Source organism: Crocuta crocuta, unplaced genomic scaffold, assembly GCF_008692635.1.
Source record: "Crocuta crocuta isolate KB4526 unplaced genomic scaffold, BGI_CrCroc_1.0 scaffold267, whole genome shotgun sequence".
Taxonomy (NCBI): domain Eukaryota; kingdom Metazoa; phylum Chordata; class Mammalia; order Carnivora; family Hyaenidae; genus Crocuta; species Crocuta crocuta.
Window position 1 is genome coordinate 4,208,584 of NW_027531899.1, and position 19,403 is coordinate 4,227,986.

At 51.5% G+C, this 19,403-nt stretch overlaps 3 protein-coding genes across 7 annotated transcripts in view; all 3 read right to left on the reverse strand.

Moving 5' to 3' along the window:
* Window positions 1-1,172: 1,172 nt before the first annotated feature.
* Window positions 1,173-3,554, reverse strand: ETV2 (ETS variant transcription factor 2). The gene is made up of 4 exons (XM_077773832.1): window positions 3,485-3,554; window positions 3,313-3,390; window positions 1,633-1,745; window positions 1,173-1,391 (listed from the first exon to the last, which is right to left on the reverse strand). The coding sequence occupies exons 1-4, from the start codon at window positions 3,552-3,554 to the stop codon at window positions 1,191-1,193; spliced, it is 462 nt and encodes a 153-aa protein (XP_077629958.1). The 3' UTR covers window positions 1,173-1,190.
* Window positions 3,555-7,349: 3,795 nt separating this feature from the next.
* RBM42 (RNA binding motif protein 42) lies at window positions 7,350-15,289 on the reverse strand. 2 transcript variants are annotated; one of them, XM_077773762.1, is made up of 10 exons: window positions 15,074-15,289; window positions 14,694-14,838; window positions 13,350-13,434; window positions 13,170-13,244; window positions 11,337-11,402; window positions 11,084-11,259; window positions 10,306-10,638; window positions 9,842-9,959; window positions 7,671-7,865; window positions 7,350-7,590 (listed from the first exon to the last, which is right to left on the reverse strand). In XM_077773762.1, the coding sequence occupies exons 1-10, from the start codon at window positions 15,199-15,201 to the stop codon at window positions 7,478-7,480; spliced, it is 1,434 nt and encodes a 477-aa protein (XP_077629888.1). In that variant the 5' UTR covers window positions 15,202-15,289; the 3' UTR covers window positions 7,350-7,477. The 2 variants fall into 2 exon arrangements, with proteins under 2 accessions (XP_077629888.1, XP_077629889.1); XM_077773763.1 differs by lacking the exon at window positions 11,337-11,402 and having other exon boundaries at window positions 11,084-11,238.
* A 3,389-nt stretch (window positions 15,290-18,678) lies between these two features.
* HAUS5 (HAUS augmin like complex subunit 5) overlaps window positions 18,679-19,403 on the reverse strand; it is a 9,686-nt gene continuing 8,961 nt past the window's right edge. For all 4 annotated transcript variants that reach the window (XM_077773724.1, XM_077773727.1, XM_077773728.1 and 1 more), the window contains one exon: window positions 18,679-19,307. In XM_077773724.1, coding sequence (XP_077629850.1) covers window positions 19,190-19,307 — 118 coding nt within the window. In that variant the 3' untranslated portion in view covers window positions 18,679-19,189. The remainder of the gene's footprint in view (window positions 19,308-19,403) is intronic.

Consider the following 19,403-nt stretch of genomic DNA (forward strand, 5'->3'; position numbering starts at 1 on the left):
AAGTCCTGCATCACAAAGAGGAGGGGTTAAGAATAAAAGCTTGAGTCTGGCAGAAATCAGTTCATCTCAGAAAGTGACACATCTGTTCTTCTAGTCACAGAGGTATCCCTGACTCTTCTTCTCACACCGCACAGCTAGCTGATCAAGAAATCCTGTTGGCTCTGCCTGAAGCAATCTATCCAGAATCTTCTCCGACATCTGGTTCGAGCCACAGGCACAGCCAGCCTAGGCTATAGAAGTAGCCCACTCCCGGCCTCCTGGTTTCCCTGCTGCCCTCCACAGTCATCCACTCAGCCAGAGAGATCCTGTTAACTCCCCAGTCATCACTTCCCTTTGGCTTAGAACCCTCTCCCTGGGTCTTGTCTGACTCTGTCAAAAGCGAAAGTCCTTACAAATGACCTATACAGTTTGGTCCCTCTTATACCCTCATTTTCTATCCTTCTCTTTACTCCCACTGCTCCATCCACACTGGCCTCTTCCTGCTTAAACATGCAAGCTGATTTCCCTCTAAGGGCCTTTTGCATTTGCTGTCCCCTTGGCCTGGAATGCTCTTAGTGAAGCTGGCTCTGTCCCTCACTTCCTTCAGGTCTTTGCTCCAATGTCACCTTGTTGGTGAGCCCTTCTCAGACCAGGTATTTAAAATTGGCATCTTGTCAGCCCATAGGAGAACCACTCTTTAGGGGCTCAGTGGTTCCCAGAATGGGGTACACACACTCTCCTTGGGATCTAGATCCAAGTCCAACCACCCTCAACTTGGAGTGGGGAGACAGTAGGTGGTTTGGGGGATCTAGCACTAAGTCTAATTCCTTAAAGGTCCCAAGCACGGGGAGAACACACATAAGCTCTTTTTTGGAGTCTTGAGTCCTCTCTTAAGAAGGGATACAGTAGGTAAACTCAAAAGTTAGTGATTGGGTCGGATTTCTTTACAAGTCCCAGCACAGGCAGGCACACAGTAGGCCCTGAAGGGACTGAGTTGATTCCTTGGAATATCCGGTCACACAGTGAGCACACAAGTAGGTCCCCTAAGGGTCTGGGTGTGTTTTAGTCATGGCGTGTCTTAGGATCACATAGGCTGGGGCTGGGGGTAGGATGTGAGTGTGGTGGTGCACGCCTAAGGGTCCCTAGTGGGTTTAGTCAGTATCAGTGGGAAGGATGCAGGCAGCACACACGACTAATTTGACGGGATATCTTTATTGGGTCGCACCTCCCTGTCCATCCCCCGCGCAGTCGGTATGGGCCAGGCCGGGTACGCGGCCCCCGAAACGGTAAGTGTACTTGCGCCCACCGCTCTTGCGCACGATGTCGCGGCGGTAGTAGTAGCGTAGGCCTCGGCTCAGCTTCTCATAGTTCATGCCGGGCTTCCTCTTGCGCTCACCCCAGAGCCGTGCCACCTAGGACGGAGGCTGGGCTTAGTCTGAGAGGTCAGCAGGGAGCGGGGCTAGGCAACCGACACGCGGGGGCGGGGCACGCGGTTTCGGGTAAGTTCTGGGCAAGACTTAGTCCCTTTAACTCCCGCTGGGGTAAAGATGAGTACGAGATAGGGGCGGGGCCAAGTGCTAGGGAAACTGCCTCGGCTAAATTGAACTGAAGGAGATTGGGGCGGGACTTGGCGGGTCTGGGAAGCTGCCCCACCTCTCTGGGGTCACACAGCTGGAACTCGCGGCTGTTGCCCGTCCAGCGGATGCAGTTGCTACGCTCCCCGTCTCGTAGCAGCTCCAGGAGGAACTGCCACAGCTGAATGGGACCTGCGGAGTACGGGCAGGTGAACACACAGGCTTCCTAGCCCCAGACCAAGTCGCTTCGATGGCCCAGATGTCCGGGGCTCCTTCACCTCGAAGGTCCACGCGTCCGGTTTTCCCAACTTGGGGCCCAGAAGTCCATCCCCTCCTCCTTCGGGCCCAACGAGTCCGGATCCCTTCATATAAGGATCCCCCAAATCGGCCTCAGGGACCCAGGCAGCCGGGGGCCCCATCTGAAACTTAGGAGTGTGACTCTCACATCTTCGGAGACTCAGACATCCAGACCCTCACCTCTTTCCTCTCAACTAATCTAGGAGCCTAGGTTCTGGTCTCTTGCTCCCTAGAAGACTACGAGTGTCTTTGTCCTCCCCTCCCTCAGGACCCAACTGCCACCACCTAGCTCCGTCTCTTAGGTAACAGCCGCGCCCCCTCACTTCCAGTTTCCTGGGTCCAGCCCTTACGCGCCTAGGCCCCGCCTCATTAGATTCTGGTCTTGCGGACCCCTCACCTCGATGGTTACTTTTGGGGTAACAAGCCAAGGTTGTGCGGTTCGACTGCTGGCTTGGCTCGGAGGACGTGGTGAGATCTGAAGGCTGGTATCCCTTTGAAGAGGTGGTGCAGTCCGTATGCAGCCCCGAGACCCAGGGGGTGGTATAGTCTGAGCCCGCAGGTCCACCCCACGAAATGGTAGAGTCCGCGAGAGGCTCCCCGCAGAGGCCCTTGCCCCAGTAGGTGGCGGTGTCGAGGCCAACAGAACTGTCCCAGTTGGTGGAGCTGGCGGCAGCCTGGGCACAGGACCACGAGTTGGTCCCTCCCGCGGAGGTGGCACAGTTCTGAGCCGCTGCCCCTGCACAACCAGCGAAGGGGGCGGGGCCCAGGCCGGGAGGGGCGGGGCTCAGGGCCTGGGAGAAGCCGTTCCAGTGGTCCGAGCCGTTGCACGCCAAGTCTGCCCAGTCTCCCGACCACGGAAGAGCCTGACGGGCGGGCTCTGTGAGGAGTAACAGACCTCAAGTGAGGGTAGCCCTGGTGTCCCGGTCCCCGGCCCGAGGGTTCTTAGGGTCTAAGCTCCTGGGCTCCCGGATCTAGGCCATGCCACCTCGAGGACTCAGGCGTTCCCCGTCCTCGCCCCGTTCCCCTCAAAGATCGAGTAGTTTAAACCGCTAGCTACGGTGGAGGACCCCAGTCCCTTTCTTCCTTCGCCTCTGCAAATACACTCACCAGCCCCCCATGGAGCGTCTAGGTGCGGTAACGCGGAGCCCCAGTCCAGCGGCGAGAGTCCTGCGAGGGATAAGAACGAGCAGAGTTTAGGGAAGGGTACGAGCAGTGACTAGTGACGCCCCCTCCACCACTCACCCAGCAGTCTTTATTTTTCAGGGAATGAGTTATTACCTCCAGCCCCTACTCACGCAGACCTAGAACTCAGGACCCTGGCCTCGACCTCTTTGAACCTCAGAACTTCAAGCCCGCAGCCCTCCTCCCATTCTGCCTCCGGACACGCCCCTCTTCCTCCCTCAGTCCCAGGAGCCCAGCCTCTCACCTTCCTCGGCTCCCAGGGGTCCCAGCCCACAACCACCTTTCCAGCGTGTCTCCGCGGTCAGCGTGTCCCCTGGGAGGGCCAGCTCAGGGAAATAGAAGCCGAGTTCAGCGCCTTCTGCAGGCAATGAGGAGGTTAGGGCTGGGTGGGGGTCAGCAGAGGCCCCCACCTGTGCACCCTCCCCATGCAGTGACTCAGGGCAGCCGCCTACCCAGCCCTGACAGCCGGTTCCCTGGGGGCACTTCCTGTGGTGAAGCTTCATCCCAGTTCCACAAGTCCATGGATGCTCCTTGTGAATGTTCTGGGCAGGGGAAAAAGGGGGAAGGGGTGAGCTGGTGACACTTAAGGGTCCTGGAGTCCAGCCATAGACCTTGCTTCCCTCAGACCCAGGAGTCCAGGACTTTTATCCCTCCTTCCCCACGACCCTAGAATCTTGGCCTCCAGTGTCCTTTTTCTCGAAGACTAGGAGTAGGGGCCCTCAGCCCTCTCCCTCCTTCAGACCCAAGAGTCCAGGCCCCCAGACTTCCAGTCCCCAGTTCATGGCTCACCTCTGGCGGGTTTCTCTGTCCCCAGCCAGGGGTCTCAGCCCCATTTCATACCATGCAACCCCCTCCCCTGGGGGCCTGGGCAGGGGGGAATTTTCCGAGACGTCAGAGCTGGGGGTCGCAGCTGGGTCGAGTTGCAGGGACAGAGGCGGGGCCAAGCATCAAGCATCCCCCCCCACGCCCCAGGGATGGCCTTCCACCACCTGACAGCTACGGGTATCCTGTTGCGGGGGTGGCTTGGACTTGGACAGGAGCTTGGGGAAGAGTGGTCTGTGCGANTGGTGGCCAGGTTCTCTGTCTTGGGTCTTGATCCTGCGACATGGGGAATAGGGGGAGGGTCTGGGGTCAGCTAGGCTGTGCCAGGCTTATCTGGAACAGGAAGGGGGATTTCCGGCCAGATCCCAGGTCAGCCTACGTCACAATCTGCAGGGGCTCTTTGGGGAGGTGGGAGTGGGGTGAGGTGGGGGTGGGGAGTGGGTGGGGAGGAAGGATATGGTTGGGGGAAGCTGACCCAGAGGGCTTTGAGGACATTCTGGGGCTGCTCTTGAGGAGTGTCAATCATGGTACCAGGATCAACAATATAAACAATAATGACAGTACTTCTAATAGCTAACATTTATTGAGGGCTCATTGTGTGCCATCGACTGTGTCACGGGGTTTTCGTTTAATCTTTTCATGACGTAGGTACTAGTCTTCATTTTATGAAAGGGAAAATGAAAGACTTCCTTCCACTTGTTTCATGGTCAGAATCCATGCCCTTCCATGCTATAATAGTTTGAGACAAATGGGGAAAATTTGAGTATGAACTGAATATGAGATATAGAATTATTCATTTTCTTAGATGTGATCATGGTATTATGACATGAGAGATGTCTCTATAAGGAAACAGACATATATTTAGGGGCAAAGTGTTATGATGTCTGTAACTTATTTCATATGATTCGGACCCTCCCCTCCCCATACGTATAACATATACATATACACATGCAATAGTTGGGACTTACTTATACTAAAACATTATTTGTTGTTTATCTGAACTTCACATTTAACTAGGTGTCCTGTATTTTTATTTCCTAAACCTGGTAGCCCTAAACCCAGGTGGCTTGGCCTCAGAGCCTGTGGTTGTACCAATTATGCTGTATTAATAAGTATTTGCCATTAAGAATAACCTCTTTAGGGGCACTTGGGTGGCTTAGTCGGTTAAGCGTCCGGCTTTCGCTAGGTCATGATCTCGCGGTTCGTGGGTTCGAGCCCCGCGTCGGGCTCTGTGCTGACTGCCCGCTCAGAGCCTGGAGCCTGTTTCAGTCTGTGACTCCCTCTCTCTCTGACCCTCCCCTGCTCATGCTGTCTCTCTCTCTCCTAGAAATAAATAAAACATTAAAATAAATAAATAAATAAATAAATGTGTTAAAAAAAAAAAGAATAACCTCTTTAATACAGGCATTTTCCACTATTCACTGTGCTTGACCACTAACCATTTCCCATTCTGAGGCGGGGAGGATGGGTGTGTGAGCACTGCTCTTCTGCTGGTGCTCTAGGAGGGAAACTGGGCTTTACAAGGGAGAGCCACTTCCCAGGGCACATGATGGGAGGGTGGATGGTGTCGGGACTGGCCTCAGCACTGGGTGAGCAAAGAGCTCCCATGTCACTGCTCCACCATCTACCCAAGGGCTTGCAGGGTACCCTAACCTGCTGTCCCCCACCAGGCGCCTGGCCACCTCTCCCTGAAGCTCGTCTCTCTCCTGTTAGCCTCCATGACTCTCTACCCTAGGTTGGTGTCCCTGGCTCTGGGTCTCTGTTGCACCAGGCCTGATCCAGTGAGGCCTTGTCACCCAGTCTCTTCTGCTGAGTCTCAGTCCCTCCCCATCTCTCTCCTTACTTCCTTATCTCTCAGTCTCTCTCTCTCTCTCTCTCTGGGTTTTCTCCCCATCTCCCCTCCCATTGTACTGCCTTGAGCTGCAGTTCTCGCCTCTCCACCTGTCACCCTCCCCATCGCTCCCATCTCTGCTTGCTACATCCTCTCCATCTGTCCGTTTGTCTCCCAACCCCAGCGAGTGTTCTCTCCCTTTCCTCAGGAGGACTTCAACGCACACATTTAAAAGCTTCATTTTTGGTATCATTCCCTCTTCCCATCTCCTCTCTTGTTGCCCTGACTGAAGTGAGCAGAAAGGGCTCAGGAGCAGGGAGGGCTAGTGATGTGGGGGTAGGGTTTGAGGGTCCTGGGGCTGGGTTGTCTAGGCCAGGTGGCAGGGGGCCGAAGGGCACTTCCTGGGAGGGAGGGAGGCCCTCCCCCTTCTAACCAGACTGGAAAATGTGACGTCAGAGAGGGAGCAGTAAGGGAGGAAGGCGGGAACCGAGGAAATTTGACACCTCTCCTGGGTAATCAGCTTCCCGCAGAGGCCTCGGCATGGTTTCCTTCCTCCTCCCTGTGTCCCCTCTCAACCCAGGGTCCTGCTGGCTATGCCCCTGGGAGACCCTCATCCCCTCCGCGTGCTTGAATCGTGTAGGATCCCTCCTCTGCCTGGTCCCTGCCCCAGCCTCTTTCAGACCTCCAGTCCACAGCACGGCAGTGTCAGGGCTGTTTCTAAAGTGCAAATCTGACGCCAGGCCCCTGCGTGAACTTGGTTTAAGCTTCTTAGGGCTTGCTGCTGCCTTTAAGGCAAAGTCTAAGCTCTCAGTCTAATGTTCAAGATTCTGCTTGCACACTTCTTCAGACAGGCAGAGTCAAGCTTGGGGCTGGGAAAAGAGAGACCCACAGTTGCAGAGAAAGAATAGAAACTCAGAGAGATACAGACACTTAGAGACAAGAAACAGAGGGGCACTCACAGAGACATTCAGGGAAAAAGACAAAGAGAAACACTCGAGGATGCCCACACGGATGGACATCAAGGGAAGGTGGCTGGGGTTTGGCAGAGTGAAGAAACTGGAAAACAGTCTGAGATCCAAACGATGAGAACTGCAGACACTGGGAGAGAATGACACGAAGAGCATGAGACAGAGTCAGAAGTGGGGAGTTCCTTCAGGAAGCCCTCCCTGATTGCCAGGTCAGCACCCTGGGCTCCTCCATCCTGACCTCGACCACTCTGGGCTCTCGCTGTGTGGCAACAGGCCTATCTTCTTCCACTGGACCATGTGCTCTGAGGGGACAGGGTCTGGGACTGCTTCAGTCACCACTTCAGCACTGGCTAGGCCTTCGGTGAGGCTGCTGAATGGATGAAAGCCTGGAAGGCTGTGAGCTCCAGAAAGGCAGGGCCCAGAAGACCTCCTACCTTGGTGCTGAGAACACAGGCTGGAGTCAGAAGACAATTGGTCTGAGTCTCAGCTCGGCTTTGGCCTTGCTATAAGCCTCTGCCTCCTCCTCTGTGGAATGGGCTGCACTCAGCACACAGGAGGTTTCAGGAAGATGTAATGGGCACTGAAAATGTCCATTTGCATGTCTGTCTAGGTAAACCTGTGAAGCTCCCCACTATTCCCACGTCTGGGGATATCAAGCCCTGTTCCCCAAAGAGTGCTTCCAAGCCCAGCCAGGGATGGAAATAACGTAAATTTATTGAAACTGGTTTTGGGGAGGGTGGATGGGTGGGTTGAGGATCTTCCAAAGAGAATTGGGGGAAGAGCCAGCGCCCGGCCAGGTGGGAGCGGGTGCCTGGCCACAGACCCTATCTGAGGCCCAGTTTCTTCTTCTCCTTCTGCTTCTTGCGCACCACATCCAGGTTCCGGTCCTTCCACATACTCTTGCGCAGCTTGATGGGGCGCGAGCCCACATACTTCCCTGTGGGAATGGAGGGTTCAAGGTCAGGCTTAGGCCAGATGTTGGTCACACCCACTGTCCCTAAGAGAGGTCTCACCTACCATTCATCTCACGCATGGCGCGCACATAGTCACTGGGGTCCTTAAAGCTGACGAAGCCATAGCCCTTGGTCTTGCCTGTGCGCTTGTCTCGGATCACCTTAGCCTTAAGGAAGGACGGGAAGCGGCTGAAGGCGCGTGCCAAGATGTCATCATTCACTTCATTGCCCAAATCCCCACAGAAGATCCGGAAATCATCTGGGGTTGGGAGAGAGGACGTCAGAAGATGCAGATGCCTGGCCCGGTATCTGCTTTATTTAAAGAGCCCCACCTTCTCTGAAGGCATCCCCCAAACCCTCCTGCCTTTGTATCCCCAACGGTTTCTGACTGGGGCTCTCTCAGTAATAACAGCCAACGCCTGTATGGTATTTACCCTGTGCTAGATTCAGCTAAGCACTCATGAGGTTTTAACACATCTGGCACTCCCAACAACCCTTTTACACAGAGGCACGGAGACGTCATGCTACCTGCCCAATGTTACACAACTAGGAAGTGGCAGAGCTGGGACAAGAACTCTGGCACCTGACTCCAGAGTCCTCACCTTTACCGGCCTGCACTGCTCTTCCCCACCCTAGGGCCATGTTCTCCATTCCCATGAGTTAAGGCTCCAACTCTGTCCTAGCCAGGCCTCTCCTCTGAGCCCCCAGCATCCCTTGGTCCCCATGGATATCCCCTGGGCCCCTGACACCCATTTGTTTTACAGAAAGCCCATTCCAATTCCCTCTTGAGTCTCAAATGTGAACACACTGTTGGATCCTTCTCCAAGGCTGACCTCGGCTGCCATTCCCGAGCACATCCTCTGGGCTGGGCCTGAGCCAGACTGACGCCCAAAGAATCCCTTCCCCCACAAGGCACATACTATTATTATCCCCTTGTTGGAGTGAGGAAAGGATAGAAAGGCTAAGTGACTTGCTCAAGGTCACAGAACTAGGGTCTACAGCCTGCACCGCCCATACCTAGGCGGACATGGCCATGTCCTGGCCTGGGGCAGGTAGACAGTCCCAAAAGAGGCAGAAGTCAATGACTCAGATGGGAGGTAGGGCTGTCACCTCAGCTAGCAGTGTGGTTGCCCCACAGCTTCTGAAGTGATTAAGGACACTCTCTGAGAACAAGTTAGGCTACTCTAAGAGGAAATAATGTGACAAACTCAGAGGGAGGGGCCTTCTACAAAACAAATGGGCTGGACACTTCAAAAAACTGTTACATATAAGACAAAGTGGTAAGAGGAAAACCATTCTCCTTAAGAGATAATCTAGAGACCTAAAACTGCATCCACCCTGATTCATGGGGAAAGATGGCTATAACAGAGTTTAGGGACAACTGGGAAAATTTAAATATAAAGGGAGTACGAGATACCATAGAATTACCATTCATTTTAATTACCATTCCAATAGGTATGTTAACAGTACTATGATCTAAAACAGAATGTCACTTTTCCTAGGAGATGAATACTGAGGTATTTAGGAGTGAAATGAGAACCTCATTTATAATTCGCTTCAAATGACTGAGCAAAATCCAAGAAACATAAAATACACATAGAAAGATAAAGTGAATACAGCAAAATGTTAATTGCTGAATCTAGGTGGCACTTATATATGGCTGCTGACGGTTCAGTGTTTAAAATTTTTCATAAGAAGGGGCGCCTGGGTGGCTCAGTCAGTTAAGCATCTATCTGACTCTTGACTTTGGCTCAGGTCATGATCTCACAGTTTGTGAGATTGAGTCCCGTGTTGGACACTGGGGTGAGAGCATAGAGGCTGCTTGGGATTCCCTCTCCCCGCCCCCCCCCCCCGCCCCTCCTCTGCTTGCACATGCTCCCGCATGTTCTCTTTCTCTCTCAATATAATAAACTTAAAAAAAATTTTTTTAGATGTTGGGAGAAAAAAGAATGCTCTTTTATCTGTAGCATTCCAGGCTTCTCATGAATAAAGCAGAGATCAGAAGGTCCTAGGTGCCAATAACCTCTACCAAATTCTGTTCGGTGACTAAGGTGATGGCCTGTCCTCCAGAGCCAATGTCTAGCCATCCACGAAGTAGGCAAATAGCATGTGCCTGTCTTAGAGAGGTGTGGCTGTGGCCCTACCCAGCTTACCCTCCCTGATTCTGCCCCAAGGGGGAGACCTTGGTGTGTCCTTGACTGAGCAATGCCTGGCCCTGCACCTGGGCCCACTTACCTGCATCCCACTCCAGCAGGCTGGGGTCCTCCCAGCTGCTCCCAGCTGCCGTGCGAATGCAGCGTTTTAATTTCTCTGGTTTTCCTTTCTTCTTGTCCTCACCCAAGGGCTCTGGGACCTGCAGAGGAAAGGAATGGGGTGCAAAGGGCTTGGTGTGGGGAGCCTTCTGGACCCGTGTGTCCCCTTCAGGCTCTCCCACCTTCCTTCACCCCTCGCCCTCCTGCTTCCATACTTAAAGAACTGGATATCTCATTTCACTCCTAAAGAACTGGAAGTGAGGTACATGTATCTGCCTCCTTCTCTCCCATGTCCTCCCAGCCCCTCCAATTTCCTGGGTCCCTCCTACCTCCATCGATAGAGGACTACGTGTCTTTCTGGGTGTGGAAGGCATGGGTTCCTGCCTGCTCTCCCAGGCCTTTCTACTTGCCCCCCACCCCTGACTGCTATGCTCCCTGAGAGCTTACCTCAAGAGCCATGAGGCCAGGGGGTGGCTCAGGCCGTGGGGGCCGGGGTCGAGGACGCAGGGACAGGAGCTCAGGAATGCGCAGTGGGGGCAGTAGGCCTCGTACAACCTCCAGGGGGAGGGGCAGGGGCTCAGGCTCAGGCAAAGGCATGGCCAGGGCCAACGGCAGGCTGGGCCCAATGACTGCAGGGCCGGTGGGGGCACCTCCTGCCCCAACAGCCACCGCTGCGCTAGCCTCCTCCAGCCCAGCTGCCGCCGCCACCACTGCCTCTTCCTTCTCTTTGAGGCCCAAGCCCAGGCCTAGGCCCAGCTCTCGGGGTGTTGCTGGCTCTTCCTGTGGGCAAGGGGAGACAATGAAGGGCGCCAATTCACAGGTTCAGACCTAACTCCCATCCTATACAACAAAGCAAGGGCCTGAGGCCAGAAAGCAGATAAGAGACACACAGACAGAGAAAAGGAGTCTCTAGTCAGAGACAGACACAGGGGCAAAGACATCAGGACAGAAAAACAAAGAGGGACGAACAAGGGAAAAATAGAGATAGAGACAGAACAGGATAAAAATAGAGACAGAAACAACCCATGACAAGTGTTTCTCTTTTTACTTTTCTCACAAAAGGAAAGGAAAACAGATTCAGCCACCAAAAAGAATCAGGAAAGATGGAGACTGAGACAGAGGGAGAAAGAGGGAGAAGGCAGATTTAGACACGGCCTATCAGGACAGGATTGAGCATCTCCCCACCCTTCATACCTCTGACCAACAGCTCCCTGTCCATACTTACCAGAGGAGGCCTCAGAGCAGCCATGGAGCCCAGGGGGGGGCCCGGGGCCCGAGCCATCGGCGGCAGCATCATAGGTGGTCCAGGGGGCCCAGGCAGAGGGGGGCCCACAAGGGCCTGGTGAGGGGGCCGCAGGGCCATGGGGCGGGGACCACCTGCTGCAGAAGAAAGAGCAGAATCTGTCAGGGTGTTAGTGGGGAAGTCGGAGGGCTGAGGGGCAAGTTATGTGGCAGGGATGATGACCCTGGCCCCTCACCTGCTCTCTGTAGCACGTGGGGGACGAAGGCCGGACGCAGGATAGGGGCCCTCTGGGGGGCCACAGCTGTGGGAGAGAGAGATGGGGGTGTGTGTCATGGGGGACCGGGGCACTGGAGGTGAGGTGTGTGGGTGTGGGTACTCTCAGCATCCAAGCAATCCTGGAGAAGAGTCTGGGGAACCTTCTGGGAGATGCAAGTCTTTCGATTTGTTCATTCAGCAAGAATTTACCACGGAGCATCTCCCCTGGGTCGTCCCTATTCTGGGCAATAATAAGGACACACCAAAAGCCCAAAGGCTCTCTGGGATCTCCTAGTCCAGAGTAGGAGGGAACAGACCCATCACCAGAGGGTGACAGCCCACAGTCATCAGGGCTGGGATGGGATAAAGCCCAGGCAGGGTGACTGGAACTAGGAGGGGGAGACCTGGGGAATGGTGGGAGCCCAGAGCCCTCTGACCTAGCCAGGGCGACTAGGGGCTTCCTGTGAGCTGAGACCCAAAGGATAATAAAGACCCAATTGTCTTGGTCAGGCAAAAAGTGACTATAAAGACTACTGGCAAGGAGACCATTTATGAACAATTTTTCCCTTTTATCAGTTTAGCATAAATTATAATAGCAGAAGTTGGAATTGGGAGAGCATCATAAGAGAATGGTCAAGAGGACAGTAGGCATCCAAGAACAGGCTTGTTGGCTGGACCATGGCTGTCCTCCTGAGGGCACCAGGGAGCCACAGCAGGACTGGACGCTGGCCAAGGTGACTAGATCAGATGTGCATTTTGATCAAAACCATATCAAAGAGTAAGAGATGTTTCTCAAGTGTCAGATAAAAAAGGATTTAAGTAACACAACAAGTCTCATCCAACAGAGATTGTACCCGAACTTTACGGAACACATATTCTTTTCATACATATAAGGAAGTCGTGCCACAAAAACTGACTCTGTGTATAAAAGTCACCTCAACAAGACTAAGAATGACCCATGGAAAGGATAGATTTCAGTTGATTTTGGTTAACTTGATTCTGATTTGGGCAATAGGCTTTGGAAGATTATAGCCGGGTGGCAGTGAACAGGAGAAGGGAGGTCAATAAGAATACTGCAGGCATATCCTAGCAATGCCTATGGCTCTGGGAGTATGTGAGAATCTCTCTGTAAGGGACGGGTGATGTAGGGTCTTGAATGGCAGGTTAGGAGCTTGGCGCTTGTTTATGGTTTATTTATCCCATCAACAGATATTACGTAATGCTTACAACGTGCCAGACACCAAGACTTTTGTCCTCATGCAGCTTGTATTTTAGGGGAAACAAAGGAGGATAACCATAATGGGTAAGCATAGCTTGTTTTGGGGCACCTGGGTAGCTCAATCTATTAGGTGTCCGACTTCAGCTCAGGTCATGATCTCACGGTTCGTGAGTTTGAGCCCCACCCACACTGGGCTCAATGCTGACAGCTCAGAGCCTGGAGCCTGCTTCAGATTCTCTCCCTCTCTCCCTGCCCCTCCTCTGCTCATGCTCTGTCTCTCTGTCTCTCTCTCAAAAATAAACATTTAAAAAAACTGCATAGGTTGTTATAAGGTATTAAGTGCTATGGAGAAAAACACAATGAGGAATAAGGATTAGGAGTGACAGTACAGAGGTTGGTTTGCAATGGTCAAGTGACGCTTTACTAAGGCCAAACTGACAAAGTACATGATCAGGTTTGTGCTTTAGGAGGATGGTAATGTCAGGGTGGGGATGAAATGAAGCGGGTGAGTTGGTGCAATGATGTAGGCAAGATGCTAGAGTAGTCAAAACAAGAGTGCTTGATTAAATGTGGGGTTTCCGGCCCGAGACCTACCTGCTCGACGCAGGAACATAGCTTCTCGAGCCTCTGGACTATCCAGGTGACTCCGATCACCAGGGCCAAAGCCAACTGTTGGGATGGGAAGAGACAAGGATGGTGGGAGGCGAATCCCAGGCATGCTTTGTCATCACCTTGCCTGATCCCCTGGCTCCCTCTCCTCTACTCCTTACTTACCTGGACCCACGAAAGGAGGGCCACCCACCATGGGAGGGACCACTGTGGCCGCAGCAGCTGCCCGGGCCTCCAGAGTCTGTTGGACCTGTTGGGGAAGAAATTGGAGTGAGGGGCCTGCCAAGCTGCCCTGGATGGCTTACCCTGGGAGGCCAAAGTTTCATTCTTTGCATTCTATGTGGGGCTGGCTATTTGTCAACATCTAGTCTAAGCTACAATGTCACTTTTCAGGGAGGCTTTGGGGATCACACTAGTAAAAACTGTCCTTAGCCCCTCCCAGGAACAACTTACCTTGTTATCTTGTTTCATCTTCCTCAATGCATTTAGCACTATCTGAAACTATGTCCAGCCTGTCCTTCTCGTCTCCCTGGTCCAAGCCATCATTATCTCTTGCTTAGTTTATTATGGTAGCCTCTTCTTCAGTCTCCTTGACCCTGCCCTAGCCCCTTACAGTCTGTTCTCCAAACACAGCCATGATTAATTTCTAAGTTGGATCCTATTACCCCTCTGCTCAAAATCCTTCCACAGCATCCCACCTCAGAGTAAAAACCAAGGTCTTAGGTGGCCCACAAGGCCCTACCAGGTCTGATCTCTGTCACCTCTCTGTCCGCATCTGTCCCCAAACTCCCTGTTGCTCACTCCACTCTAGCCACACTGTTCTCTCCTGCTGTTCCCTGAACACGGCAGGTATGCACCTGTGTCACAGCCCTTGCACTGGCAGTTCTCTTCGCTGGGAATGCTCTTCCACCAGATATCTTCATGGTTCCCCGTATCATGTCATATATATCTTTGCTTAACTGTCACCTCCTCAGAAATGCCTTCCTTGACCATGCTGACAAACGTCTGCCTTTCTTATTCTTTGACCTGTCTCTCCCCAGTACAATGTAAACTCCAAAAAGGTAGTGATTTTTTGTCTCTATATTGTTCTCTGCTATGTGCTTAATGCCTAGAACAGTGCCCGGTGCACAGAAGGCACCCAATAATTATTTATTGACAGAATAAACAAGCTTCACTTATTTGTCTTCTTTCTAGTAGTCTCTCTCTCCATTAGTCATATACAGCTTGCTACTGAGCATGTGAATGTGATTAATCAGACTGAGAAACTATTTAACTTAAATGTAAATTTAAATAGATACAGAACCCTTTCATCATTTTAGACAACTTTCTGGACAAATTGCTTTAGAATATAAGTTCCCAAAGGGCAGAGATATTGTTTGCTTTAGTTGTTACTGTGTTCTCAATGCCTGGCACAAAAAACTTCTGTCACGTTAATCAGTAAGCCAATATATCAATAGTTCTGTGTATACAAACATTATGTTCAAGGCACTGTGCTTAGTTCAGCCATACCTGCTGGTAAGTGTTGGTTGCGATAATTGGGCGGATCACAGGAGCTGCTGGGACCTGCATCGCTTCTACCGTGGGGACCGTGGGCACCGCAGGCACAGCAGTTGGGATGCCGGTTACTGGAGCCCCCAGAACTTCCTGCTCAAACCTAAGGAGGCAAGACCAACAACACAGTTCAGGACCTTCCATTAATTCCGAAACACTGGGTATACCGCAATAGAGCCTTCACCCCTGCCAACCTCTTCTTACTCCCGCCCGCACAATCCCGAGGGTCCTATTTCCCCATGACGGAGCCCCGTCGGACTAACTGCGGCCTGGGGGCTCCAGGGCTCGGTGGCTCTGGCTCTGGGAGGGCTTTTATCGCGCCTTGCCGAGGGCCTTACAGGGCCATCTCCGCCTCCATCTCCTTCAAGCGTTCCTCCCCGCTCTTGCCCGGCATGCCGGCGCCAGGGCCCGGGACCACAGGTCCTCCTGCACCGGGGAGTCCCGGGGCTGGCCCCGCCCCGGCCATCGCTGCTGCCGTCGCTGTCGCCGCTACTACCGCCGCGACTCCGCGGCCTCCGCCAGTTCCGCTGTCTACTCTCTAGTCTGGTCGGGGAGGGCGCCCTCGGATGACGTATAAGCGAAAGCGACGGGCGCTGGTGCGTGACATAATACGCCAATGGGGGTCTCGCCTTTGGAGCAAGGCCAATGAGAATCTGGCCACACCTGGAGGGCCCCCGCCCAAGAGGGATATCGACCAATCAGAGTGCGGGAGAAACAAACCAATGAAGAATCTGGATCTAAATAAGTGAAGGCAAGCGAGGCGGCTACGCCTTCATTGGAGGAACGAGGGCTAATGAGAGCGCTGTAAAGTCGTTGGCCCAGTCCCTAAAGAGGAAACTGGACCTTTGAGAGCTCAGAAAAGTTGGGAGGCCCCGCCTGTGCCACCGAAGCTCGTTCCGGAAGTTTTAAAACACATTGACATCCGCGTCAGCCAAGGGCTGGTCGAGGCTGGAGACTGCCTAATGCCTTTCCCTCTTGGGTAGACAGACACCACTGACTTCCAGAAAGACCAGGAACAGGATGTGGGAAGCTCACAGCGGGCGCTTACCTTCTCCAGAAGGTAACACACACACACGGAAAAATTAATTTCTGGGTGTATCATCTGACACCCAAACTATTCAATTTTCCCTTCAAAAAGTATGTGTAAAATCAGGCTACAAATAAAGTATGCACATTGGATTTGATTGGTTTTTTTTTCTTCTTTTTTTCTGTCAAAACTTGTTGACTGCCTTGGTTTCTTGAAGTTACAACACTAAATCAGCACTAATGAATGCTTTGTTAAGATACTGGCTTTTGTTTGCTTCTGTGCTACAGATGTAATAAGAGAATAGGTCGCCTCCCCTATTTTTACATTATTATTAACTAGAGAGTCCATACTTAAATTTCCATAGTGTTTAATTAATCTCTTCTGTTCGATCATATCATCCAGGATACACTGCATGTAGTTGTCATATCTCCTTAGGCTCCTCTTACTTACAATTTTTCACACTTACCTTGTTTTTCATGAGTTAGTTTTGAGGAGTCCTGGCCGGGTATTTTGTAGCATGTTCCTTGTTTGGGATCTGATGTTTTTCTCATCATTAGACGGGGGTTATGTGTTTTGTGGGGGTGGAGGGAAGGCTGCAGAGGTAAAGTGAAGTTCTCATCATGTCATATCAAGGGTACATACTATCAACATGACTGTTCGCATTAACTTTGATTTCCCAGCTGGGGAAGCGTTTGTCAGGTTTCTCCACTATAAAGTTACTTTTCTTTTCTTTTTTTTTTTTTTTTAAATATTTTTATTTATTTCTAGGAGAGAGAGAGACAGCGTGAGCAGGGGAGGGTCAGAGAGAGAGGGAGTCACAGACTGAAACAGGCTCCAGGCTCTGAGCTGGCAGTCAGCACAGAGCCCGACGCGGGGCTCGAACCCACGAACCGTGAGATCATGACCTAAGCGAAAGTTGGACGCTTAACCGACTAAGCCACCCAGGCGCCCCTAAAGTTACTTTTCTTTTTATTCCCTTTCCATGCTCTTTGGAAGGAAGTGACTGTGCCCAGTCCACACTTAATGGGTGGAGAGTTATATTCCACTTCCTTGAGAATGGAATATTTACATATTCTGCACAGGGGTTTTTCTCCTTTTATTATATCATTTTTATCAGTATAGACTCATATTTTATACTTTGGGTTGTAATTCAATATTACTTTAGTTATTTTGTTGCTCAAATTGTTCCAACTTTTAAAATCTTAAGTCTTGGGGTGCCTGGGTGGCTCAGTCAGTTAAGGCTTGGACTCTTGATTTTGGCTCAGGACATGATTTCATGGTTTGTGAGTTCGAGCCCCACATTGTGCTCTGTGCTGACATTGCATAGCCTGCTTGGGATTCTCTCTCCCTCTCTCTCTGCCCCTCCCACTCTCATTCACATGCTCACTCAAAATAAACTTTAAAATTTTAAGTCTTTTGAAGGGCACCTGGGTGGCTCAGCCGGTTAAGCGTCCAACTTTGACTCAGGTCATGATCTCATGGTTCATGGGTTTGAGCCCCGTGACAGGCTCTGTGCTGACAGCCTGGAGCCTGCTTCCGATTCTGTCTCCATCTCTCTCTGCCCCTCCCCCGCTTGTGCTCTGTCTCTAAAATAAATTAACATTAAAAAAAAAAAATCTTAAGTCTTTTAATCTATAAATTTCCCTCCCTCTGCCTTTTTATTCCTTCCTTCCTTCTACCCTTTCCTTCTTTTCTTTTTCTTGTTTATATGTTTTCATCAATAATTCTCCTTACTGCATCTGGATTTTGAATTATATATAGGCAAGTTTGGCCAGCTTCTAGTTTATAGAGAACTTCACCTTCATGGAGCTCATACTCTGTTTGGAGGACAATAAAGGATAAATAAAGTAGAACAGAAAGTATACTAGAAGACATACTACAGAGAAAGACGAAGCAGGCAGGGGGGACAAGGACCCCTGTGTTCAGTCTTGGCTAGGAGCCAAGATGAAGAGGAGGGGAACACTAAGGTGGCACATTGTAAAGCAAACATATTAAAGATGCCAAGATGTCAAATCTCCCTCATTTGTAAACTCCCTGCAACCCCTGTAAAACTCCCATCTGTGTGTGTATTTTTTCTGGAAACAGGTAAGTTGGGTATAAAGTTCATTTCATTTTGGAAAAAGAATTAGCAAGAGATAGGGAAACCTTGAAAAATTAGAGCAAGACCAGCCATTTCAGATACTAAAACTTATTTCAAAATCTTTATAATCAAAACACTGTGGGGATGGCATATGAGAGTCAGACACTAGGCTTGGAGAGAATCCAAATATGGCCCGTTTAACCATGGAAATTTAACATATGAAGAGGTGGCATCTCAAATCACCTGAAATTTTATTTATATAGGTGGGTAAAGTTTTACTTTATAAATTGAAGAGTAATTCACAGTGAAATGCACAGACATAAAAAGTATAGCTAGACGGGTTCTGACACCTACCCTCATTACCTTCAACGTACAATCCACTTCCAGCTCTAGAAAGTTCCCTTGTCTCCTCCTTGGTTGATCCCTGCTACTCACCTCTCCTTCAGAAGCAACCACTGCTCTGAGAATTTTTTTTTTTTAAATGTTTTATTTATTTCTAGGAGACACAGAGAGAGACAGCGTGAGCAGGGGAGGGTCAGAGAGAGAGGGAGGCACAGACTGAAACAGGCCCCAGGCTCTGAGCTGGCAGTCAGCACAGAGCCCGATGCAGGGCTCGAACCCACGAACCGTGAGATCATGACCTAAGCGAAAGTCGGACGTTTAACCAACTAAGCCACCCAGGCGCCCCTGCTCTGAGAATTTTAAGAAGTGCTATTGGGATACATGTAAATATGACGAAATTGGATCCATTTGGATAATTTCCAAATGACTTTAGAGATTTATATGTAAAAAAAGGAAACTATATAAAAACTAGAAGNTCCCACCCCAGCCCCCCACAAGCCCTCCTTGGGCACCCACGTGCTTCCGTCTCATTACCTTTACAGAGTGTGTGCGACCTTCTATCTAAAGTTGCGCCTCTTACAGCTTGCTTTATTTTTCTCCAGAGCAGCTATCTTCCAACATACTAAACATTTTGCTCACTTAACTTGTCAGGGGTCCATCTCCCTGTCCTAGAACAACAGCTTCCTGAAGTCTGGAACTTTTGTCCCTTTTGTTCGGTGCTAGATCCTCAGTGTTTAGGACAGGTGCTCAATGACATTTTGCTAAGGGTGAAGGTGATGAGGGCAGTTTCAGGGGGACCTAGGGTGGGGTCTAGAGTAGCTTGCTGCCTTGGTTTTGATGGGATGAAGAGACAGGTGTAAGGCAATTGAGGGGAACGGAACAGGCTGTGAGGGGGCCAGCAAGTGGGTAGAGACGGTGGGTTGACACATCTGGATGATGCTCTCTTCCAAAGGCCTTTGGTGGGGTGAACAAACAGGAAGCTCTTGAGTTGTTTGAGCCCCCTTTTCATCTGCACAGTTGCTGCAGGGCGCCTTGGGCCTGGACCCAGCGCAGCCGCCACTGGGGCAGGGACAGGCCCTGGCAGAGCTCCCCGGAGAGGGCGGCTTGGCCTGGCTGCTCCCACCTGGGGGAAGGGGACAGTGTCACAGGGAAGGCCCGGGCCTCCCCCAACGCCCCCCTTCCTCGCCCACACCCCCGAGTCCTGCCTCCCCCCCCCCCC